This window comes from Lissotriton helveticus, chromosome 3_1 (genome assembly GCF_964261635.1).
Source record: "Lissotriton helveticus chromosome 3_1, aLisHel1.1, whole genome shotgun sequence".
NCBI classification, from domain to species: domain Eukaryota; kingdom Metazoa; phylum Chordata; class Amphibia; order Caudata; family Salamandridae; genus Lissotriton; species Lissotriton helveticus.
This window is the reverse complement of record NC_136061.1, coordinates 1,836,102,838-1,836,124,720: the sequence shown is the minus strand read 5'-3', so window position 1 is coordinate 1,836,124,720 and position 21,883 is coordinate 1,836,102,838. Positions and strand designations below refer to the sequence as shown.

Below are 21,883 nucleotides of genomic sequence, written 5' to 3'. Positions count from 1 at the left end.
ATTTTCTCCTCCAGCAAGCACATCTCCTTCAGCCACTTAACCGGACTACACTGGACAGACCACAGCTGCGTCCACTTCAACTTCAGGAGAACCACGACCCACCACCACCCACAACAGGCTCCCCGCAGAAGCTGGAGCAAGATCACCGCCGACCAGCTAACCACCGTCCTCAGCCAGAACCCTCCCACCAACACAACGGACCCAAACGAAGCAGCCCGCAACCTCACACAGTGGCTCACCAACTGCGCCGATGAACTCGCACCTCTGAAAAATCCTCCCAGCAGACCCGGCAGCAGGAAAGCCTCGTGGTTTACCTACGACCTCAAAAACTCCAAGAAAACCTGCCGCACCCTTGAGAAAGTCTGGCGCCACGACCAGACAGCAGAACACATGACCGCCCTCAAGAACGCCACCCACAAACACCACCAGCTGATCCGCACCACCAAGAAGACAACATTCAAAGAACGACTGGACAACAACACCCGCAACAGCAAGGAACTCTTCAGCATCGTTAAAGAGCTCTCCAACCCCAGCGCCTGCAACAACGACATCACACCCTCGCAAGACCTCTGCGACTCACTCGCCTTGTTCTTCCACCGCAAGACCGCCGACATACACAACAGCTTCGGTGCGCTGACCACGCACCCAACCACCGAACCAGCGCACCCCACCACCACCCTCTGCACCTGGACCCATGTCAGCACCGAAGACACCACCCGCCTGATGAACACCATCCACTCCGGCTCCCCTACCGACCCCTGCCCACACCACATTTTCAACAAAGTCGACTCCATTATCGCACCCCAACTCCGGAACATCATCAACAGCTCCTTCGCATCCGCCACCTTCCCGGAGTGCTGGAAATATGGAATATGCACCGAGACCGCCCCCATCGCAGCCACCGATGACATCAGGTCCCTGCTCGACATTGGGGAGGCTGCTGCCCTCATCCTCCTGGACCTCTCAGCAGCCTTCGACACCGTATGCCACCGCACCCTGATACACCGCCTCAGCAACACCGGAATCCAAGGAGCTGCCCTGGAGGGGATCATCTCATTCCTCAACGGAAGAACCCAGAGAGTCCGCCTCCCCCCGTTCGGATCCGCGGCCACCGAAGTCATCTGCGGCGTTCCGCAAGGATCCTCACTCAACCCACCCTCTTCAACGTCTACATGAGCCCTCTCTCAGCCATCGCACGCCAACACAACCTCAACATCATCTCCTATGCCGACAACACCCAGCTGATCCTCTCCCTCACCAACGACCCCGCCGCCGCCAAAGCCAACCTCCAGGAAGGAATGAAAAACGTCGCAGAATGGATGAAGATCAGCCATCTGCAACTGAACTCAGACAAGACGGAAGTCCTCATCCTCGGACCATCCCCCTCCGCCTGGGACGACTCCTGGTGGCCCCCTGCCCTGGGCACCGCACCCAAGCGAACGGACCACGCTCGCATCCTGAGCTTCATCCTTGACTCCTCCCTCACGATGACCAAGCAATTCAATGCCGTCTCGTCATCCTGTTTCAACACCCTACGCATACACCGCAAGATCTTCCGATGGATCCCCACCGAAACCAGGAAGACAGTCACTCAGGCCCTCGTCACAAGCCGTCTGGACTACGGGAACACCCTCTACGCTGGAACCACAGCCAAACTCCAGAAAAGACTCCAGAGCATTCAGAACGCCTCAGCACGACTCGTCCTGGACATCCCTTGCCACAGCCACATCTTTGCCCACCTGAAAAACCTGCACTGGCTCCCCGTCAACAAGAGGATCACGTTCAGACTCCTCACCCACGCACACAAGGCTCTCCACGACACGGGTCCGAAGTACCTCAACAGCCGCCTCACATTCTACACACCCACCTGCCAGCTCCGATCCACCAGCCTCGCCCTCGCCTCCGTCCCACGAATCCGGAGATCCACCGTCAGAGGAAGATCCTTCTCCTACCTGGCAGCCAAGACTTGGAACTCCCTCCCCACTCACCTGTTAGTTTGTTATGTTATGTTAGTTTATTTCTTCTATAGCGCACGGCTACTCCGTGGAGCATCCCGGCTCACCTACGGCTGACCCGGGACCATCTCTCCTTCAGGAAACAACTCAAGACATGGCTGTTCGAGCAGTAGCGACCCCCCCCCCTCCTCAGCGCCTTGAGACCCTACGGGTGAGTAGCGCGCTTTACAAATTCTGATGATTGATTGATTGGAGTGCAGAAAACTCTGCTTCGCGATGTTTAGCAGAGTGTTTTCTCTGCTCGGGACCAAATTTGTACCTGAGCAGCAGGAATACCAGCACAAACTTTGCTGAGTTTTTTTGTAATTTTGCGGAGTTCCACGTAGCAAAACTCCGCGAATTACACCCAGGACTGCAAGGGACAAGTAAAATAAAGGGTGCTATTGATTTCCTGTTGAACGATGCCCACCTGCAAGTAATAGTCATCTTGACACCATTTTTGGATATAGTGGACCAAACATTAAGGAATTTAGCTACACGCCTGACCCCGCTAAGATCTTAGGGACACAACCCTGGCATGTGCAAAAGCCATGACAATGGTTAGCACACGGCACTTTATGATTCAGCACTTAAGAATAATGTGTTGGGTCATGACCAAATTCTTCATCTTAAAATGTATTAACAGTAACGAAATGTTATTATGTTTAACCCCAGATGCCTTAAATGAATTCCTGCATTTTAACCACGTTGGTAACCTGTCTCTCTCGTCAACTTGTTGTCCACTCTCTGTTGAATCTCGTCTATTTGCCTCTCCAAAATGTTTCTATTTAGTTTTTGATGTCAGAAACATCTTTTAGTACAGCTGCTAGTAAACTTCAGCATTTTTGGAAATAGTATAAGGTGCTATAAACTAATAGTAGTTGCCCCAGAACCACTGTTGGTAAACCAGTGTATCTCGAGACCTTTTATATCCTCTCGTTACAGCTGCTGGGGCTGTCTGATCTTAGCATTTGATGTAAATTCACTGTAAAATATCTTGACACTTGCAGATGTTTTATATTGAGTGACACGCTATGTATCATGTTGTAAATGTAATCTTTTATTAGTTAACAACATTACCTAGCCCTTTCTTTATGTTGTTCCTTTCCTGTTCTTCTAGAATGTATTTACAGTTCTAATGTCTGACCTCAGCAAGGATACATTCCAGACTTGCCAGTTGGAGTCTGGTCAGCTGGCGAGGTGTACGTTATGTCCTTACTCTGTAATTAAAGTACATACCTGATTCCACAGAACCATAGATGTGGTCATTTCTACCTATAACAATTTGGCGACGATTTTATATCTGCTGCTAGTGTCTTTCAGCGGATGGTAATGGAAAGTTTCAAGGGCATTAAAAAAGCAGTATTCTTTCAAGACAATATACTTGTCTTTGGAGATACTATTTCTGAACACAATGAGATTTTAACCCCTTCCACGCTCATGACGAGCTGGGCTCGTCATGAGGTAGCCTCCTCGCACGCTCATGACGAGCCCAGCTCGTCATGAAACATGGGAATGAGTAAATCTCAGCACAGGAGGGGAAAATGCATAGCATCGATGTGGTTAAAGTCTGTTTTACATAGAATTGGTGAAGTAGGATTAACTTTGCGTAAGGAAAAATGCTCATTTCTGGTTCAAGAGATAGAATATTTAGGATATGAAAAATCAGCTGATGATGTAAAGCCAAAGACAAATTTACTAGAAGCCATACAATCTTCTCCCTGTACCTCTGACAAGGATCAGCTTCGATCTTTTATGGGTCTAATAGAGTTCTATGCTAAATTTGTAAAAAAAAACAAATCAGACAAGACAGCTACCCTGAGAACTCTGTTAAAGAAAAGAATACAATTTACTTGGAATGAAGAAAACACTACTTGCTTTAATGTCATTAAAAAGGAATTGTGTGAAGCAAAGGTATTAGCTCCTTTTGACATCAAACGGTCTTCAATCTTGATGCTGGATGCCAGTAACACTGGCCTGGGTGCTGTTTTGTTACAAAAACCTTCAGAAGGAGAGAAAACTATTGCCTTCGTTTCTCGACCCTTGACTCTCTCGGAACGTCACTATTCTGTTATAGAAAAAGAGGCCCTAGCTGCTGCGTGGGGTGTACACTATTTCAGAACATACTTGTGGGGTACCAGGTTTCAAATTAAAACTGATCACAAGCCTCTAGTTAGTGTATTGTCTCCTGGGGGTGCTGGTAAAGGTTCTCCTAGATTAGCAAGACTTGCACCTAGATTACAAGAATATCAATTTGAGATGACTTACATTCAAGGTTGGTGTAATGTGCAGGCTGACTGTCTTTCTAGACTTCCAGTAAAACGTCCAGATTCATGTAGTGATTTCTATGGAGATCAGGAGGAAGGTGCAGTAGCCTTCATTTGGGATGTGCTAGCTCTAGGTGAAGGTACATTCTCAAAAGAGGAATGGTGTTCTGCTATGGAAAAGGATTTGGTTCTCACAAAGGTTATAGATCTTATTAAACTGGTTACCAGACGTGAAAGATGTGTCATACCTCCGGTACGGCCTTTTATCAAAATTTTGGACGAACTGTCTGTATATAGTAATGTAATTTTTATGAGAGGTGACAGATTTATTCTGCCATTTTCTCTAAGACCAAAGTTATTAAAACTTGCCCATGAGGGATATCTGGGGCAGACTCTCACTCAACGTAGAATAAAAGCTGATTTTTGGTGGCCTTCAATTGATGTACAAGCTGCATCTTGGGTTGAGAATTGTTTGTGGTGTAATGAAGGTGAGAAAAAGCTTAAAATTGCTTCTGGTTCAGGCATGGGTCATATTGTTTCTGTTAACCAGCCTTGGCATAGTGAATGTTTAGATTTTATTGGACCAATGGATGAACTACCAGTTAGTCATCGTGTTGCTCTTGTTGTAGTTGATGTGTTTTCAAAGTGGCTTACGGTTAATTTTGTCAAGGAAATTACCACAGATTGCACAAACATTTTCTTAAAAGGGTTTTTCATGATGAAGGTTTTCCTTCTGTACTCACAACTGATATCGGTACACTGCTTACATCTAACAAAATGTGAATGTTTTTGTCTAGTAGTGGTGTAACTAACCATCGTACTAATCGCTATAATCCACAAGGAAATGGTCTTTGTGAGAGAGCCAACAGAGTTGTAAAAGGTATTATTCAAATGACTTGCTCTTCTGGTTGTTTTTCCAATAAGGCTGTTTAGAAGATGGTATGGGTTTATCGTACCACTGCTCACAAACAAGATGGTAAGTCTCCTTTTGAACTCATGCGAGGTAGAAGCCCTGGTACAAAACTTACACCATTGTGGCTAAACAATTGTAAGACCAGCAATTCACATCAGAATGGTCAAGATCGTTTCGCTTGTTCTATATCTGTTGGTGATATGGTAAAAGTCAAACCTGGAAGAGTGACTAAAGGACTCTCTAAATTTAGAGGTCCGTTTTTAGATAAGCATGTCTATCCACATTATGTAGTATTGGATAATGGCGCAAAGTGGAATTTTCGCAGAGTAGCTCTGTATCACAAAAATTCATGTTCTAAAAAATGCATTGAGAAGTCACAAAATTCCTTGTACAATAGTGGTTACATGCTTTCTACTCAAGAGAAAGTTAGTTCACCTCCAGCAAACAGGTGTAGGAGGGAGGAAGGTGATGGTGATGCTTCCCATCATGTTGGTGTACAGGAGTTTATTAACCATAGCAATTTTTCACCTACTCAAAATGAGATTTTGCAAGATGTTTCAGCTTTTGATAATATCAGAAGTTCAAGATCTCGTAGACTACCTGTTTATTTGAACGATTGTATTTTCTAATCTTTTATGTTAATTTCCCATTGTTTTCACATCATTCCAAGGGGAGGAGATGTGTTGTAAATGTAATCCTTTATTAGGTAACAACATTACCTAGCCCTTTCTCTACGTTGTTCCTTTCCTGTTCTTCTAGAATGTATTTACACTTCTAGTGTCTGACCTCAGCCAGGATACATTCCAGACTTGCCAGTTGGAGTCTGGTCAGCTGGCGAGGTGTACTTCATGTCCTTACTCTGTAATTAAAGTACATACCTGATTCCACGGAACCATAGATGTGGTCATTTCTACTTATTACATATCACAGTTGTCCTAACTCTTTAAATACATGGCCGTGATGTACATGACAACATTGCTTTAAATGCATTGACCTTATTCTTTTATATTACCATGTCATGTTACTGCACTTTTACAGGCATGATTGTCTGAATAAAGTATTACTCTATCTATGTATCATAGTACAGAAGAACAATGTGAACCATAAACTACACACATTACCAAATATACAAAGTGGAAACATTATGGGGTAAATGTTAAATTAAAGCGCAGGTATAGAAAGGATGGCAATTAGCCTGTCAGACTAAAACCACTAATCTGTTTTTCTTCGAACAGATGTCAAATTTGATGGGATGTTTCCCACCGAATTGTCAACAAGGTTAGGTTTTTTTCAGGAGTGAATGGAATACTCCATATCGCCTGTGGAATTGGTGGAATTTTGCTGACTTCACATTACTCTTGTATTGGCAAGTTACAGCCAAATTCTGCAAATTGCAGCATGGTGGAATTTTTACTCATGTGCAGCGCCAGAGTGGTAAAATTGGCGAATGAGATTTGGCATCCGCTAGCGCAATTTGTTGTTGATAGGATGACATCTGGCAAGATTTTGCTAACGTGATCAGTCGCAACCCTTCACGGTCAGAATGCAGCTGCTTGAGTAGAAAATTCACACAAGTGGCAGCAGAATCAATGTGAGTAGCTGTGCCATCTGGAACACCGCTTGGTGCCATTCGTGCTAATTTGTCAGTGCAGCATGCACTATCGGCACAATATCACAGCACATTATATCTACTTCTGCCTGTTAGCGAAAGTCCACAGAAGCTCGCTGAGTTTTTATGCGACTCTGTGGAATCTTGTGGAGTCAAATTCCTCGAGTTCCACCCACGCCTACCTTTTTATATATGTTTTAGACACTGGATTCTGATGATATGTAGCCTGTCTGGCAGAAGCCAGTCTGAACACCTTATTCATAGTAATAATGATCCTTTCACATAATTAAGTCAAGTTTAATGGTTGAATGACCTATTATTGTGCATATCCTAGAGAAGGTCGCTGTACAATGCTTCACAGGCAGATGTGAATGCAAAAGGTGCCTAATTCGCTCTCTGAGCTTTATGACACACACAGATTCGAAGATACCCGGATGGATAAATGTCTATAAAGTTTCTAGGTTGCTGCTAACTCCTATCTTCTCTTTCTCTTATTTAATCTGTTCTTCGTTGAAGTCTCCTATTAGTATCTGCTACTCATTGTAACATAAATGAAGCCTAATTGCCTAATATGCAGATAGTCCATACCCAAAATTACAAGCAGATGTGTACTACAAAATGCAAATAAAATGTACTTTTAATCAGTATACAAAATGGGGAGGAATGGCATTCTGCTTGATTGTGTCCAGACAAAGACAAGAATTTCCACTAACAAGCGCAGGTATCAAAGAATTGATAAGAAATGTTCTCTGTTCAAGACACTGTATCCATATAATTTGCCTTGAGTTGGCTCCTATATAATGCATGACAGGCAAAGTCTCGCCTGTGAGTGTTGCTTTTCCAGCTGCCTTGACATTCAGCCAAAGTAGCATACTTGTTAGACAAGGCTTAGGTAATTAACATGAAGCAAAACCTTTCAAATCAAATTAAGGGCAATTGAAAATATTTACTATCTTAAACAACAATTGGTATCAGTTTGGGGCATCGTTTTTCAGACTTAGACTGGAAGGAAGCAGACACTATCAGTTCATCAAGGACATACTAATTATAGTCGCCGTATTGCCATGTTCGGCGACTTTAATTACTGGTTTAATCATGCCGATGCCGGTCCTCACCCCACCGAACTGTTTGAGGCACTCCTCAGTTTAAATCTGACCCAGCATGTCACTACCCCTACTCACATCAGAGGTCACATCCTCGATCACATCTGGACGCAGGGGGTATCGCTCTCCTGCCCAACCATCTCCCCCTGCGTCTGGTCTGATCACTCGCTGATTGAGTCCTCCATCTCTGTAAAGGGCCTGGTTAGGCTCCCCCCTTTGGAGGGTGGGATTGCTCGTAAATGGAATGCACTTGATTCCTCTGCCTTCCTCTCTTTTCTCGCGGAGACTCAGCCCTTACCCAGTAACACTCCAGGCGTCAATACATTGGACGTTAATATCGCTCACTGGCTCACGACGGCTAGCGACCAATTTCCCTCCCTGTCCCGTTTCCCTCGTTCACGCCATAGTAAATCCCACAAATGGTTCAATTCAGCTCTAAAATTTCAACATCTCGAGCTGCGCCAACTGGAGCGCAGGTGGAGGCGTAATTATCTTAGTACCGACAGGGAGGCGTACGTGCTTGCACGTAAAGAATATAAAAAAGCTATTACTACTACTAAGTCCGCTTTTGTCTCTGAGAGAATACTAATCGCCCCTAATAAATCTAAAGAGATTTTTAAGGTCCTGGGCGAATTAACATCGGACACCAGGACACTTCCGATTCTGCCCCCCTCCGCTGAGTCATGCAATGCCTTAAACACCTTCTTTATTGATAAGATCGCGGTTATTAAAAATTCCATCCCTCATTCCCCTTTATCGCCTATAGCTGCAGCCTCCCCTATTAACACCTCTACTTTGACCTGTTCCCCCACACTTGATCCTGAGTCCCTAGCCAAGCTGGCTACTCGAGTGAAATCTGGCTCCCCCAAGGACTGCTGCCCTCCTTCAGTGCTTCGTGACATCTGCCATACTTTTCCGCACTGCATTTTACCCTTACTTAATACCTCCCTCAACTCCGGCACAGTCCCTAGATCGTTTAAGGAGGCCGTACTGGTGCCTTTGTTAAAAAAAACTGGCGCGGACCCAGCTGTCCTCACCAATTACCGGCCCATCTCCCTCTTGCCTTACCTGTCTAAAATCCTGGAGGCACATGTTACTACTTGCCTCTCGCAATTCATTGAGGAGTCCAATTTCCTGGAAATAAACCAGGCCGGCTTCAGACCAGCCCATTCTACCGAGGCTGTGATCCTCGCCGTGTTGGACAACCTCAGAAGCAACGCCGACAGAGGACTCTCCCAGGCATTGGTCCTACTGGATCTGTCGGCGGCATTCGACACGGTGGATCACAACATCTTACTCCACCGTGTCGAGTCCGCCGGAGTCCGTGGGCCTGCCCTATCCTGGGTCACGTCCTTTCTAGAGGGTAGATCTCAAGCAGTCAGCTTGGGCCCCTTTAGTGCCACCAGTGCTCCTTCATCCTGCGGGGTCCCTCAGGGATCATCTCTGTCCCCTCTTCTTTTTAATTTGTATCTTCAACCTCTTATTCGCTCCCTGGGTAGGTGGGACGTCACCGTGTTTAACTACGCTGACGATTTACAAATTATTTTCCCCCTCACTCCCCCTGACGCCGTTACCAACTTTCAGGCGGTCATGATACACATCCAGCACTGGATGAATCAAAATCAATTAAAGCTCAACCCTGGGAAAACTGAGCTTCTCCTTCCTGGGAGAAGTGCTTCCCACTGGGGCCCTCAGTATTGGCCAATTGAGCTTGGCTCACCACCTTCTCCTGCTGGCTGTGTAAAGAGCCTCGGGGTCATTATCGACTCTGAGCTTACTCTCAAGGCCCAGGTGAGTGCCGTAACATTTTCCTGTATGTTCCAGCTACACAGGATACGGAAAGTTGCCCACCTCTTGACTCCTGAAGCTTTGCTACAAGTCCTAATAGCATTGGTGATGTCCCGTCTGGACTTCTCCAATTCCTTGTACCATGGCCTCTCCAAATCCCTGCTATCTAGGCTACAGATCATCCAAAACCAGGCTGCCAGACTGGCATTCAAAATCCCTAGATGGCAGTCGGCCAAACCTTTATTACATCAATTACACTGGCTACCAGTCAGCGAAAGAACAGCCTTCAAGGTCTGCTGTCTGGTCTTCAAAGCCTTAACTGGCCCCTCCCCTGCCTTCCTGCAGTCTCTTATCATCCCCTACTGTCCTTCCCGTACCCTGAGGTCCACCCATCTTCAGCTTCTAGTTATCCCCCGTTTCAAAGTCACTAAACTAGGCGGCCGCAGTTTCTCTCACCTGGCTCCTAAGCTATGGAATTCTCTTCCACTCTCACTTAAGACCTCATGCTCTCTCTTATCCTTTAGGAAATCTTTAAAAACTCTGCTTTTCTCACACCCCCACTAACTCCTCTCGCTTGGCCCAGTGTCCTATCAGCGCCAGGAAACTCATGGTGACAGTGCGCTCAATAAATTTCCTTTAACATTAACATTAACATTATTTATTCTCTGTAAAAATGTGCAGTATTGTGTAATATAACTTCAGGTTCTTACCAACTCCTGTATTCAGGGCACATGGATCCTTAAAGCTGATTGGAATATCGGGGCAGCTCAAGCTGGTCTTCCATGAATTGGCACCAGCAGCTGCAGTTGCTTCCTTTATACCCTTCTTGCATTTAAAGTCATCACTCTGATAATCATTTAGGTTTCCACAAAGACCTGTATGAAGAAACAAGGGAGGGTAAAAGTATTGTCACAGCTTAAGAGAAGGGTAATTCATCCTGAAGATTTATGGTTCTTACCACTGGTTGACCCCTTGTAGGACGGATCTAGAGATATGTAGATCATCATTATTGGTGAGAGGTCTATCTGCAGCTGGATACCGCTTGTTGTGTACAAAATGATGGAGGAAGTGGAAGTTTTGAAGATGGTCATGCCTGTGAAGAAACAATGAGAATCAGGATTGCATTTACTGATATGCTAATTAGATTGGAAATATGGATAGTAGTATTCAAGGTGCAAATGTAAATCATGCAGAATGATATAACCAAATTTCATCAAAAGTATTACAATAGGTAATGTGACCAGATAGCTTATTGACAATTAAAACACTTCCAAAGATCCTGGGATGGTAACACACATATAATGTAGGAAACAGGGTTTTTATTTGAAAGGGGTGATAGCTCCACTGAAATAATGAACACCATCCTTGCCAGGGTGAGCCACAAAGAAGTCACCAAATTAACCTGTGGTTAACTCTCTGGTAGCTTGGCAAAAAAGTAGTAAGGCTTAACTTGAAGAAAATGTGTACAGTATTCTTGCAACTCACAAACATTGATAAATTAAAACTTAAAACAAGAAAAATCCCAAACGAATTTAGAAGAATACATTTTAATACATAAAATTACACCTAAATGCATGTAATGCATTTAGGAACACCACAGTTGTACATTTTTGATTTTTATAGTGACAAATAGCACCTAAAAGATAAAAGGACCAACCATCGGCATCTGATTGTGCAAAACCAGTTCAAAGTTGAAAGTTAAGGCGGACTGGGATGGAGAGCTGGTTGGATAAAAGTGGTGTTAGATCTGACGACGTGTCATCGAAGATGGAAAGTCACTGGTGGGCTCGGTGAAACTATTGATAAAGGCAGGACAAATCTCAGAGCAGGAGAAACTTGTTGTATTGGCCAAGGAGGTTGTCATCATCAATGGGGAGCTGGTCATCATTAAGCCCTGTGAAGGTTTCCACCTTTGGACTAAAATGTTTTCTTCTGGTGCTCGGATTTGCCAACTGGGACTAGACTGCAAACTGTAACTGAAGATCGGATACTGCTACTGGGAGGTCCGGCTGAAGAGTATTTGCTGCTTCAGGGAAGAATGCAGCAGGACCGGCAAAATTTTGCAAGTCCCAGCTTTTAGGGATAGGCAGGAGCAGCAGTGCCACCAGCATAAATTCTAATGATCCAAGACATAGGGAGGGGCACTTGAAGTGTTAGTTCTCTCCAGCAGAGGCCAGCAGCAGGGTTCAAGGTCTATGAAGCTTGTTGTGTCCCTGCGGTTTACACAGAAGGGCATCCAGCTAGCCCTATAAGTCACTATGTTTGTTCTGGGTTCAAGGAGTAAGTCCAGTTGTCTTTTCTCAGACATCAGGACAGCAAGACAGTCCTTCCAGCAGCAGGGCAGTCCTTCTAGCAGCAGGTAGTTTTCCTTCTGAGTCTCCTACAGGTCCAGAAATGATCTGACGAGTGGTTCTGTGGGTCCAATATGAATACCTGGTGTCAGCCTTTGTGTGAGGGGCCCTCCCTGCCCTCCCATGTATCTGGTACTGGAAGGTTCTTCCCTTTCCCTGTTAAGGTTTTGAACTGTCTGGGGTGACAAAAGGAAGGCTGGTGTTAGGTTCTCTTGTTTATACTGGAGACAAAGCCCTTTGAAGTTTAAGTGGAGCAATATAAAGCTCAGCTTCCAGACATCCTGGTATTATGGTACATCTTCCCCACATCTAGTCCCTTTTGTGTCTATTTCTGGGATGAATACACACCCCAGAGCAGGACATCCTTTCACAGTTTTGTGAATACAAATACAAATTTATCTACCAGAGACATTTTCAGAATTGTGAACTGAATGCTGACTTTACAATTAAAGAACATTTTCAAATAGAATTCATTTGAGTCTAACCAAGTGCAAAGCCTCCACATATAAAAAGATTTTCAAGTGCAGAAACTCTGCAGTCCTAAAGATACGTTTCATAAAATACATTTAAGAATAGCCAGCCATTACAAACTTACACAAACGTGTTAGTTTGCCTTTGTGAATCAGTCCCTATTTATTTCTTTGCTCCCAATCCAACGTTTGCACTTATTCAATGTAATAAGGTCACACAGTATCAGTAAATGTCAGAGATGAGCCTTTGGTAGTGAAAAAGGACTTTAGGAAAGTTTTCATACTGCTAAGAAATGTACAACTTAAGTACACATGTCCTACATTTTTAAATACCATGTAGTCTGCCCTAGGAGATGCTAGGGCCTACCCTAGGGACGAATTGTAGGTATTAAAAAGAAAGGTTTAGGCCTAGATAACGGTTTATTTTGCCAGATCGTATTGGCAGTTTAAAATACTACACTAAAGCCTGCATGGTGTTGTAAAGTGCTATTTTAGTTGGTTGCACAATGAGTGCTAAAGTCCCACTAGAAGCATTTAATTTAAAGGCCCTGAATACATGTAGTACCATTTACCAGGGACTTGCAAGTAAATTTAATGTGCCAAGTAGGCATAGGACGATTCTGCTATGTTAGGAAGTGACATCACAAGCACTTTAGCACTGGGTAGAAGTGGCAAAGCGCACATAGTTCTAAAGCCAACAAATACAACTTCAGCAAACAGGATTTGTGATAGCAAAAGCATTGGACATGATACTGCATAGACAACCAGGTCCAATTGATAGCCTAGTGGTGAGACATTTATGACTTGATGTGCCTGGGCTTAGAGTAAACCTAATTCCAGGCCAATTTCCCTATCATCCATGGTGAAATACCCCCTTATCAATTGAGTTAATAAAAGTTTTCGCTCTAATGTTACTGCCCTGCTTTTATGAATGCTGTGGTTTAGCTTAGATTTATTTTGAATCACCTCCAATAGGATTAAAGAATTACAACTTTCTTCATTGATAATGTAATACCTTGAGAAGCTTATCAACGCAGCCCATCGCTAATAAATATTATACTATTTCAGTCTCCCTAAAAACTCATCAGTGGTAGGCATCCTATTTGGAGAATGCAGTGTTACATACACAAGTGTGGCTGAGACACAGGTTCTAACCATAAATTTGCCATAATTTGAAAAGGGCCATCCAGTGATTTTCACAATATTTCAGAACATGCTAGAAAAGGGTTCATTTACATTTAAAGTGCAGCTATCATTGGCAATTCTCCTTAATGGTGTATTGCAGCTGTTCTGAGCAACATCTGCTCTTGTACTTTGTCCACATTTAGATTCCGTATCTCACACAAAAATCCATAGGGCAGGCCTGCATTCCAGACAAGCTGCCCTAAGAATCTCAAAATGAGGTTACACTCCTCCCAAAATACAGAAACACACTGTGTGATTAACGTTTTCTGTTAAAATGTTCTGCAGGAATAACATAGTTAAAAAATACAAACATTGTAATCAGTGTATGCTCTATGGATGTCTTACAGGTCATGATTGCAACTTCACTTAGGGACTTAAGGAGCAACACATCTGAGAGGACGGTCTACTCTTTAGGTTCCTTTGCATTGTGGAAGGCACAGAATCTAAATATAAACAAAGGTTAAAATTCAGACGTTATTCAAAAAAAGTCTCTCAAATGATAATCTGCCACACTATCAAGAGTAAAAATTTTGACCCAACAAAAAATACCTTGCCAAAAATCCTGAATAACAGAACATTGGGACAGTAAGTATATATAGGTATATATAGGTAGTTGGAACAATGGAACGTTGAGAGTTCAATTGAAGACAAAGGAGCATCAGTAGACTAAAAACATTGATGTAGGCCATTTGCTGTCAAAGTTGCAGCACCCTAATTAACAACCTCTGTCTCTCTCTCTCTCTCTCCCTTGCTTCTCTCTGTATATGTTTGTTTACACAGAGGAAGAAAGATAGGTAAAGGCTGTGGGTGGGTGCTTCAAGGGCTGAGGGCATGTGCTTCAAAGGGTCACTGGTAGATCCAGACAGATCTTTTATTCCACCGGGCATTCCCCCTGTGGTCTGGAGCCCTTAGATACTGGTTTTGAAATCCTGGGCTGTTGGTGCACGTCAGTCTTCCTGGCTCTCCAAGGTTTTAAAAAAAAAATTGTTGTATTCTACTTATTGCATATTCCCATGTATATTCCCTAATATTCCCTAATGCCCTCCTGGTGGATTTTGGTAGTATTTTTAGTGCTTCCATTTCAATATATTTCTTTCTTTTCAAAAGCAGTCAGAACAAGTGTCTTGAAAGTATTACTTGACGATAATAAAACCTTCTACCACTCTGCTAGTAACTGTCAAAATGTCAAAAATGTTTGTCCGAAGAGATTGATACATTAATGAAGCACCAAAGGGAGTTAATCCGTCTGATGGTGGTTGAATGCATAGCAGCGAAACTCATCGCATTCTGTTTACTTTATTTAAGGGGTGCTTGCTATCTTTTGTGCATTGCAAAATCTCCATCGACTGAACCAGATAGTTTATGGTTTTAAATTCCTTCAGCACCTACTTGGACATGTTGTAAAATCTTGGGAGATGGGATGGGGACTACTCCCATGTTCTCTTCAAGTGTGCATCAAATTTATGGTGATTTTCATGGTGCACAGACATAATATCGACTACAGAATATCGAATGGAGAAAATATCGAGGAAAAAATATCGACAATATAAAAATATAGACAAAAAAAATATCGTCATTAAAAATATCGTCAAAAATAATGATAAAAAATATCGAGTACAAAAATATCGACTCAAATAAATCGACTTGACAAAATATCGATATATAGTGGAAGTTAAAAATATCGAAAATATGTAGAAAAAAAGTTTAAATAACTAATTTTAATTAATAGTAATATAAATTGTAGTTTATGTTTAGGAGCGGGATGTTGGGTTAATAGGGGATAAGGGTGGGGAGTAATTTAAAATAATTAATAAATTAATATATGTGTGTAAATTATTTATATAATTAATTAATTGCTAATTAGTTATCAATTATTATTTGAATAATGTTTTATAAAAAAATTAATAGGAAATAATTAGTAATTAATTAATATTAATTAGTTAATTAATTAAGTAATTAGTTATTATTAATTAATAAATGCAATTCATGTTTATGTTTAGGAGCGGGAAGTTGGGTTAATAGGGGATAAGGGTGGGGAGTAATTGAAAATAATTAATTAATTCATATATGTTTGTACATTTATTATATTATTAATTAATTGGTGAACAATTAACATTAATTATTTAATTAATTAATTTATTAATTAGTCAATTAATTATTACAATGTGTAATATTTTTTAATTAGTAATTAATTGTTAATTTATTAATGTCGATTAGTTAATTAATTAAGTAAATAGTTATTATTAGTTTGTTAATTAAATTGTAATTTATGTTTAGGAGCGGGATGTTGGTTTAATAGGGGATAAGTGTGGTGAGTAATTACAAATAATTATGTAATTAATATATGTTTGTCATTTTTGATTTACATAAATTAGTAAATAATAATATACATTATTTAATTAATTAATAATAATTAATTTAATTATTAATTAGTAATTAATACGTAATTAATTATTATAAAAATTGTAACTATATTAATGAGATTTTTTTGGCCTATTATTTCGAAGTTATTGTTAATTAATTATTTAGGGAATATAATTATTAATCATAACAATTTTTTTATTACAGCTATTTTTATTTAATATTATAAATTTTTATTATTATTAAATAATTAGTTATACAATATTAATACTTTTATTTTTGGTAAAGGAGTATTTGTAGGGTTCAGGGTCAGTTTAGGCTTTGTGGGTAAAGGAGTTATTATTTTTTGAGGGTAATTGATCAGTTCTGGGGTAATTGTTTTTTTTTATTGTGGGACAGTTTTCATGTGTTGTATAAAGGGATATGATTTGGCTTTAGTGTCAGTTGTGGTTTATTGGGGGAAGGATTATTTTCTGTGTTGTGGGTTAGTTTTTAGTCTTTAGATACAGGTTTTTGTAAAGGCTTCAGGGTTAGTTTTCTGTTCTTGGGTAAAGGGGTATTTTTAGGGTTCAGGGTCAGTTTTCTGTTCTTGCGTAAAGGGATATGTTTAGGCTTCTGGGTCAGTTTTCAGTTCTTGGGTTAAGGGTATTTTTTGGGTTCAGGGTCAGTTTTCAGTTTTTGGGTGAAGGGGTTTTTTTGTGTTCAGGGTCAGTTTTGAGTTCTTTGGTAAAGGGATATTTTTGGGGTTCAGGGTTAGTTTTCAGTTTTTGGATAAAGGGTATTATTTTGAGTTCAGGGTCAGTTTTCAGTTTTTGGATAAAGGGCTTTTTTTAGGGTTTAGGGTCAGTTTTCAGTTTTTCCGTAAAGCGTTTTTTTTAGGGTTCAGGGTCAGTTTTCAGTTCTTCGGTAAAGGGATTTTTTTTGGGTTCAGGGTCAGTTTTCAGTTTTTGGAAAATGGTTTTTTTTAAGGGTTCTGGGTCAGTTTTCAGTTTTTGGATAAAGGGGTTTGTTTAGGGTTCAGGGTCAGTTTTCAGTTCTAGGGTAAAGGAATATTTTTGGGGTTCAGGGTCAGTTTTCAGTTTTTGGGTGAAGGAGTTTTTTTTGTGTTCAGGGTCAGTTTTGAGTTCTTCGTTAAAGGGATATTTTTGGTGTTCAGGGTCAGTTTTCAGTTTTTGGATAAAGGGTATTATTTTGAGTTCAGGGTCAGTTTTCAGTTTTTGGATAAAGGGCTTTTTTTAGGGTTCAGGGTCAGTTTTCAGTTTTTCCGTAAAGGGTTTTTTTTAGGGTTCAGGGTCAGTTTTCAGTTCTTCGGTAAAGGGATTTTTTTTGGGTTCAGGGTCAGTTTTCAGTTTTTGGAAAAAGGTTTTTTTTAAGGGTTCTGGGTCAGTTTTCAGTTTTTGGATAAAGGGGTTTGTTTAGGGTTCAGGGTCAGTTTTCAGTTCTAGGGTAAAGGAATATTTTAGGGGTTCAGGGTCAGTTTTCAGTTTTTGGAGAAAGGGTATTTTTTTGAATTCAGGGTCAGTTTTCAGTTTTTGGATAAAGGGCTTTTTTTTGGGTTCAGGGTCAGTTTTCAGTTTTTGTGTAAAGGGTTTTTTTTAGGGTTCAGGGTCAGTTTTTCAGTTCTTCGGTAAAGGGATATTTTTTCGGTTCAGGGTCAGTTTTCAGTTTTTGGAATTTGGGTTTTTTAAAGGGTTCTGGGTCAGTTTTCAGTTTTTGGATAAAGGTTTTTTTTTAGGGTTCTGGGTCAGTTTTCAGTTCTAGGGTAAAGGAATATATTTTTGGGTTCAGGGTCAGTTTTCAGTATTTGAGTAAAGGGGTATTTTTAGGGTTCTGGGTCAGTTTTGGGTTTTTGGATAAAGGGGTCTTTTTAAATGGTTCAGGGACAGTTTTCAGTTCTTGGGTTAAGGATTTATTTTTGGGTTCAGGGTCAGTTTTCAGTTTTTGGGTAAAGGGGTATTTTTTGGGTTAAGGGTTCCTTTGGTGTATATAAAGTGTGTTACAAAAATATTATACTAATAATTAGTAGGAAAAAGTTACACATTTTTGTTCTATTTATATATTTTTGGACTACTCAGCTACAAATATTATCCAAATATATGTAAATAACATTATTTAACTATTGTACCTTTTTAAAAAATTTACAATTAACTGTAACATTATACTAAAGTAGCAATTCACATTTATACATGGTCAGTGTCCAGCAGATTACCTGATATTAGCTACACTGGAGTTGAATTGAAAGTAATCATTGGTCACTATCCAGCATCTTCCCTGATATTAGCTTGACTGGAGTAGGATTTGTAATTCATTATTGGTTAATGTCTAACAGTATACATTATATTAGCTTGACTACAGTATCAATAGTAAATATTAATTGATCATTGTACAGCACATTTCCATATAATTGTAAATTATCATGTTATTATATTACAAAAAAATGCACAATGGGTGTTTTCACAAAACTTTATTACCATTTTAATATTTTTTTATGTGAACTATAATACAATCACAATCAAAAAGAAAATAACTGTTTTTGGAAATGTAGTATTTGCAGATTAACACATTAATATTTATGTACATGTTCTAATTTTTCACATACATTTCTTTAACAACATTTTTTATGAACATAAATATTTTTATCAACATTAACATTGAGTAACAAGTTTTTATATAAAAATAAATAAAGAATTAGTGTTCATTCTGCTTATTCATGTTATATTTAATAATGTTAATATTATATATTAATATTATTAAATTTTTTTTTTTTACACTTATATTTTTATAAAGTAACATGACAATTATTATATTTGCTGAAGATATGGAAAAACAATTTATGACATTTTTGCCTACATATTTCAGACAATGTTTGTATATCACACATAAAAATATATAATGTTGTTCAGTTTGTCACTGTAAAGGGGAATAATATGTTTATTAATAATTTCTGGTATTGGAAAAATATTAATTATGCAAGTATATAGTTTTATAATACTTAGAAATTATTATTAACATTTTTAAATAATTAATAAAAAAAAATGTATATTATTATTATTATTTATTAATAAACTTAAACATTTATTTTTTCTTTTCAGAAATATATATATTCTGAGAAATAAATATATATTATTTCAGGGTATTATTTTTATTATAAATGGTTACAAATTTTTTATTAATAACAATAAATAAGTTATATTATTTATTATTATTAATTATTCACATTAACAATTATAATGTTTAGTTATAAACAAACACAACATTATTCCTATAAATTTACACAATTACTAATTAGTTAGATATATCATTTCAAGTGTTACATTATTTTTTAATATTATTAATATATAATAATTATTATATATTATTTAATATTAAAAATATTTTTTATTTTTTTACTGTTTAATTTTTAATGAGTCTACTTTATTAATTTGTTAAAATAACAATGTTTATGTATTACTTTTTTATACTATAACATTGTATTTTCTATAATACCTTTTCCAAAATGGTTTAAGGGGACTACTTTTTTACCGCGTAACGTTATTGTGCTTCATTCCGGACTGGAGAAGCTCGCGGTTGGGAGTTGCTTCGTGTGGAGGGAGGTAAGGTTGATTTTACATACAATTTATAACAGAGTGGTAATGTTTGATGGTATATTCTAACTGTGGAGGGTTTGTGTGTGTATGTATGAATTGTTTAGGTAGCGTTTAGGTTAAATGTCGTAGTTAGACATGCGTCGTGTATGTTTTAGTTCTACTGTTATTTTAAGTGTTAGGAAAGGTCTTCTTACATGGTTAATGTTAATTGTGAATGTATTTACTAATGTTATGGGCTATTTGTGGGTGGGTTTCGTTATGTATGTTTTTTGTAGAGGTTCCGGTTCCTCGCATGAAAACTACATGGAAGGAAGCGTGTTTTTTTGATGAGATACTAATGTATGACTTTTCTAGTTATATTTTGACGTGTATCTCCTATATTTCGTGTTTGCCAGGAGCGGTTTTTTATATTTTATAACTGTTTTTCGTGTTTTTGGAGGGTTTCGTTTTGAATTGATACATTGATATGTGTGACCGTTTTTTTTAGAAGTTGTGTGTATATCACTTTAAATGCTAAAGTGTCCACACTACTGTTTTTGGATTTTCATGGAGCGTTTATTTCATTTTAACATTAATTTCGGGTTTTTGATGGTTTCTTATACTGGAATTATTATACATTGCAATGGACTGTATTTTGCTTCATTACGTTTTTTTCATCAACAGAAATTGTAAGTATTTTAAGTAATTATTTTGTTGGGTGGGAAATGTTGAACTTAATGTAATGTGTATGTGTGATGTAATTATAAATATTGCATATTTGTTCACAAATATGGTACGAACTTTTGATCCGTTTCTTAAACAAATATGTATTATTTATAATTTTAACAGACATTTTTCTATTGTTATATGTATAATTATTGTAATAAGAGATTAGTATCTATTGTAGACATTTTTATAGTAGGCTTTTTGCAATTATTGACAGGTATTCTAATCCTCTAGTTGTCGGATATAGTGTGACTTGACTTTGCAGTAGTCGGAACATTTGTTTAGTTTGTTTCGTTAGTTTTGGACCAATTTGGGTCACAGATTGTTCCATTCTTAGCTCTTGATAGCTTTGTTCTTTTTTCAAAGCTTCTACTAGGTTATGGAATGTGGGTCTGGCTCTGCTTGTGGTAGCTTGGAAAGCATTATGCCACCCTTCTACACTGTTGTTTGTTTTAGCCTCTTGGTTTAAAGTGCTAAGATAGACATTCCACCAAGGGATATGGAATTTGGGTTGGCGTCGATGTCCAGATCTGTGCAACCTTCCCACCCAAGTATCTTCGAAATAGTCCAGTAATGGGGTTAGTTTATCTTCATTCCTCTTGTAATATGTGCTGTCAATTAATAAATTGTAGTGTTCTGCTACATCGGTAACAGGAACGTAGGCCAGTGCAATCAATTTTTTTATTTGATAGGCAAATGTGCTATCTGTTGAGTATAGAATACTTAAAGTGGATTTCTGGAGATGTCTCCATATGCTCTGGTTGAAATGATAGTAGCAACCCTGGATTGCTGTGTGGGGAAATGTTCTCAAAATGCTATTAATCATAGCTAATTCGAAATCAATAATTATTTTTTCTGGAAAATAATTATTGATTTCATTTTTGAGAACATTTAATATTTCTGCATAAGTGTTTTGCTGTTTGTTTGGTAGCAAACAGTAAATGAAAGGGATGTTATAGTTATGGTATAAACCGTGGATGGAATATAGTTGATAAAAAGGTTTTGGGCATGGTTTAAATGTTCCATCCATCATCCATTGGGGACACTGTTGGATTTTTCGTAAATTACTTGCAGTTGCAAACATTATGATTCTGTTTGTACTGCTTTCATTGTCAAAAAGGATAAATTTGTCTTTATTGTGTGTGATGGACATTTCTGGTGAAATAATAATTTCCTCAAAAGTAGTAGGGTTGGGTGGGGTTGTGCAAGTGCGTCTTTTAGTGTATGCAATTGTGCGTTTTAGGGATTCAATAGAGGGTAGTTGACCGGAAGCATGGGCTGGGACTTTTAACAGTTCTTCCTTAAGGATTTGTGTTGTTGGTTTATCACTTTGTGTGCTAGCAGTTTTTATACTTTCTAAAGCATCTCTTATTTCAATTTCTGTGACATTGGGGGGATGATTGTGTTCCCTGGTAAATAACACACTAGTTTCCTCAGTTGTAGCCCTTCCATAACATTTGTTAGAGTAATATTTTGTACATTTCCAGAAAACTTTTCTACCACTTTGTCTTTCCTGATTATAAACATAACCCATATAACATAACAGTAAT

General features: G+C 39.2%; 1 protein-coding gene across 1 annotated transcript in view; it reads right to left on the bottom strand.

Annotated features, from left to right (window-relative positions):
• The window catches only part of LOC144823881 (mucin-2-like), a 1,553,567-nt gene that overhangs the window by 793,329 nt on the left and 738,355 nt on the right, over positions 1 to 21,883 (bottom strand). The window contains exons 13-14 of the mRNA XM_078682769.1: positions 10,633 to 10,767; positions 10,385 to 10,549 (exon numbers count right to left, since the gene is read on the bottom strand). Coding sequence (XP_078538895.1) covers positions 10,385 to 10,549; positions 10,633 to 10,767 — 300 coding nt within the window. The remainder of the gene's footprint in view (positions 1 to 10,384; positions 10,550 to 10,632; positions 10,768 to 21,883) is intronic.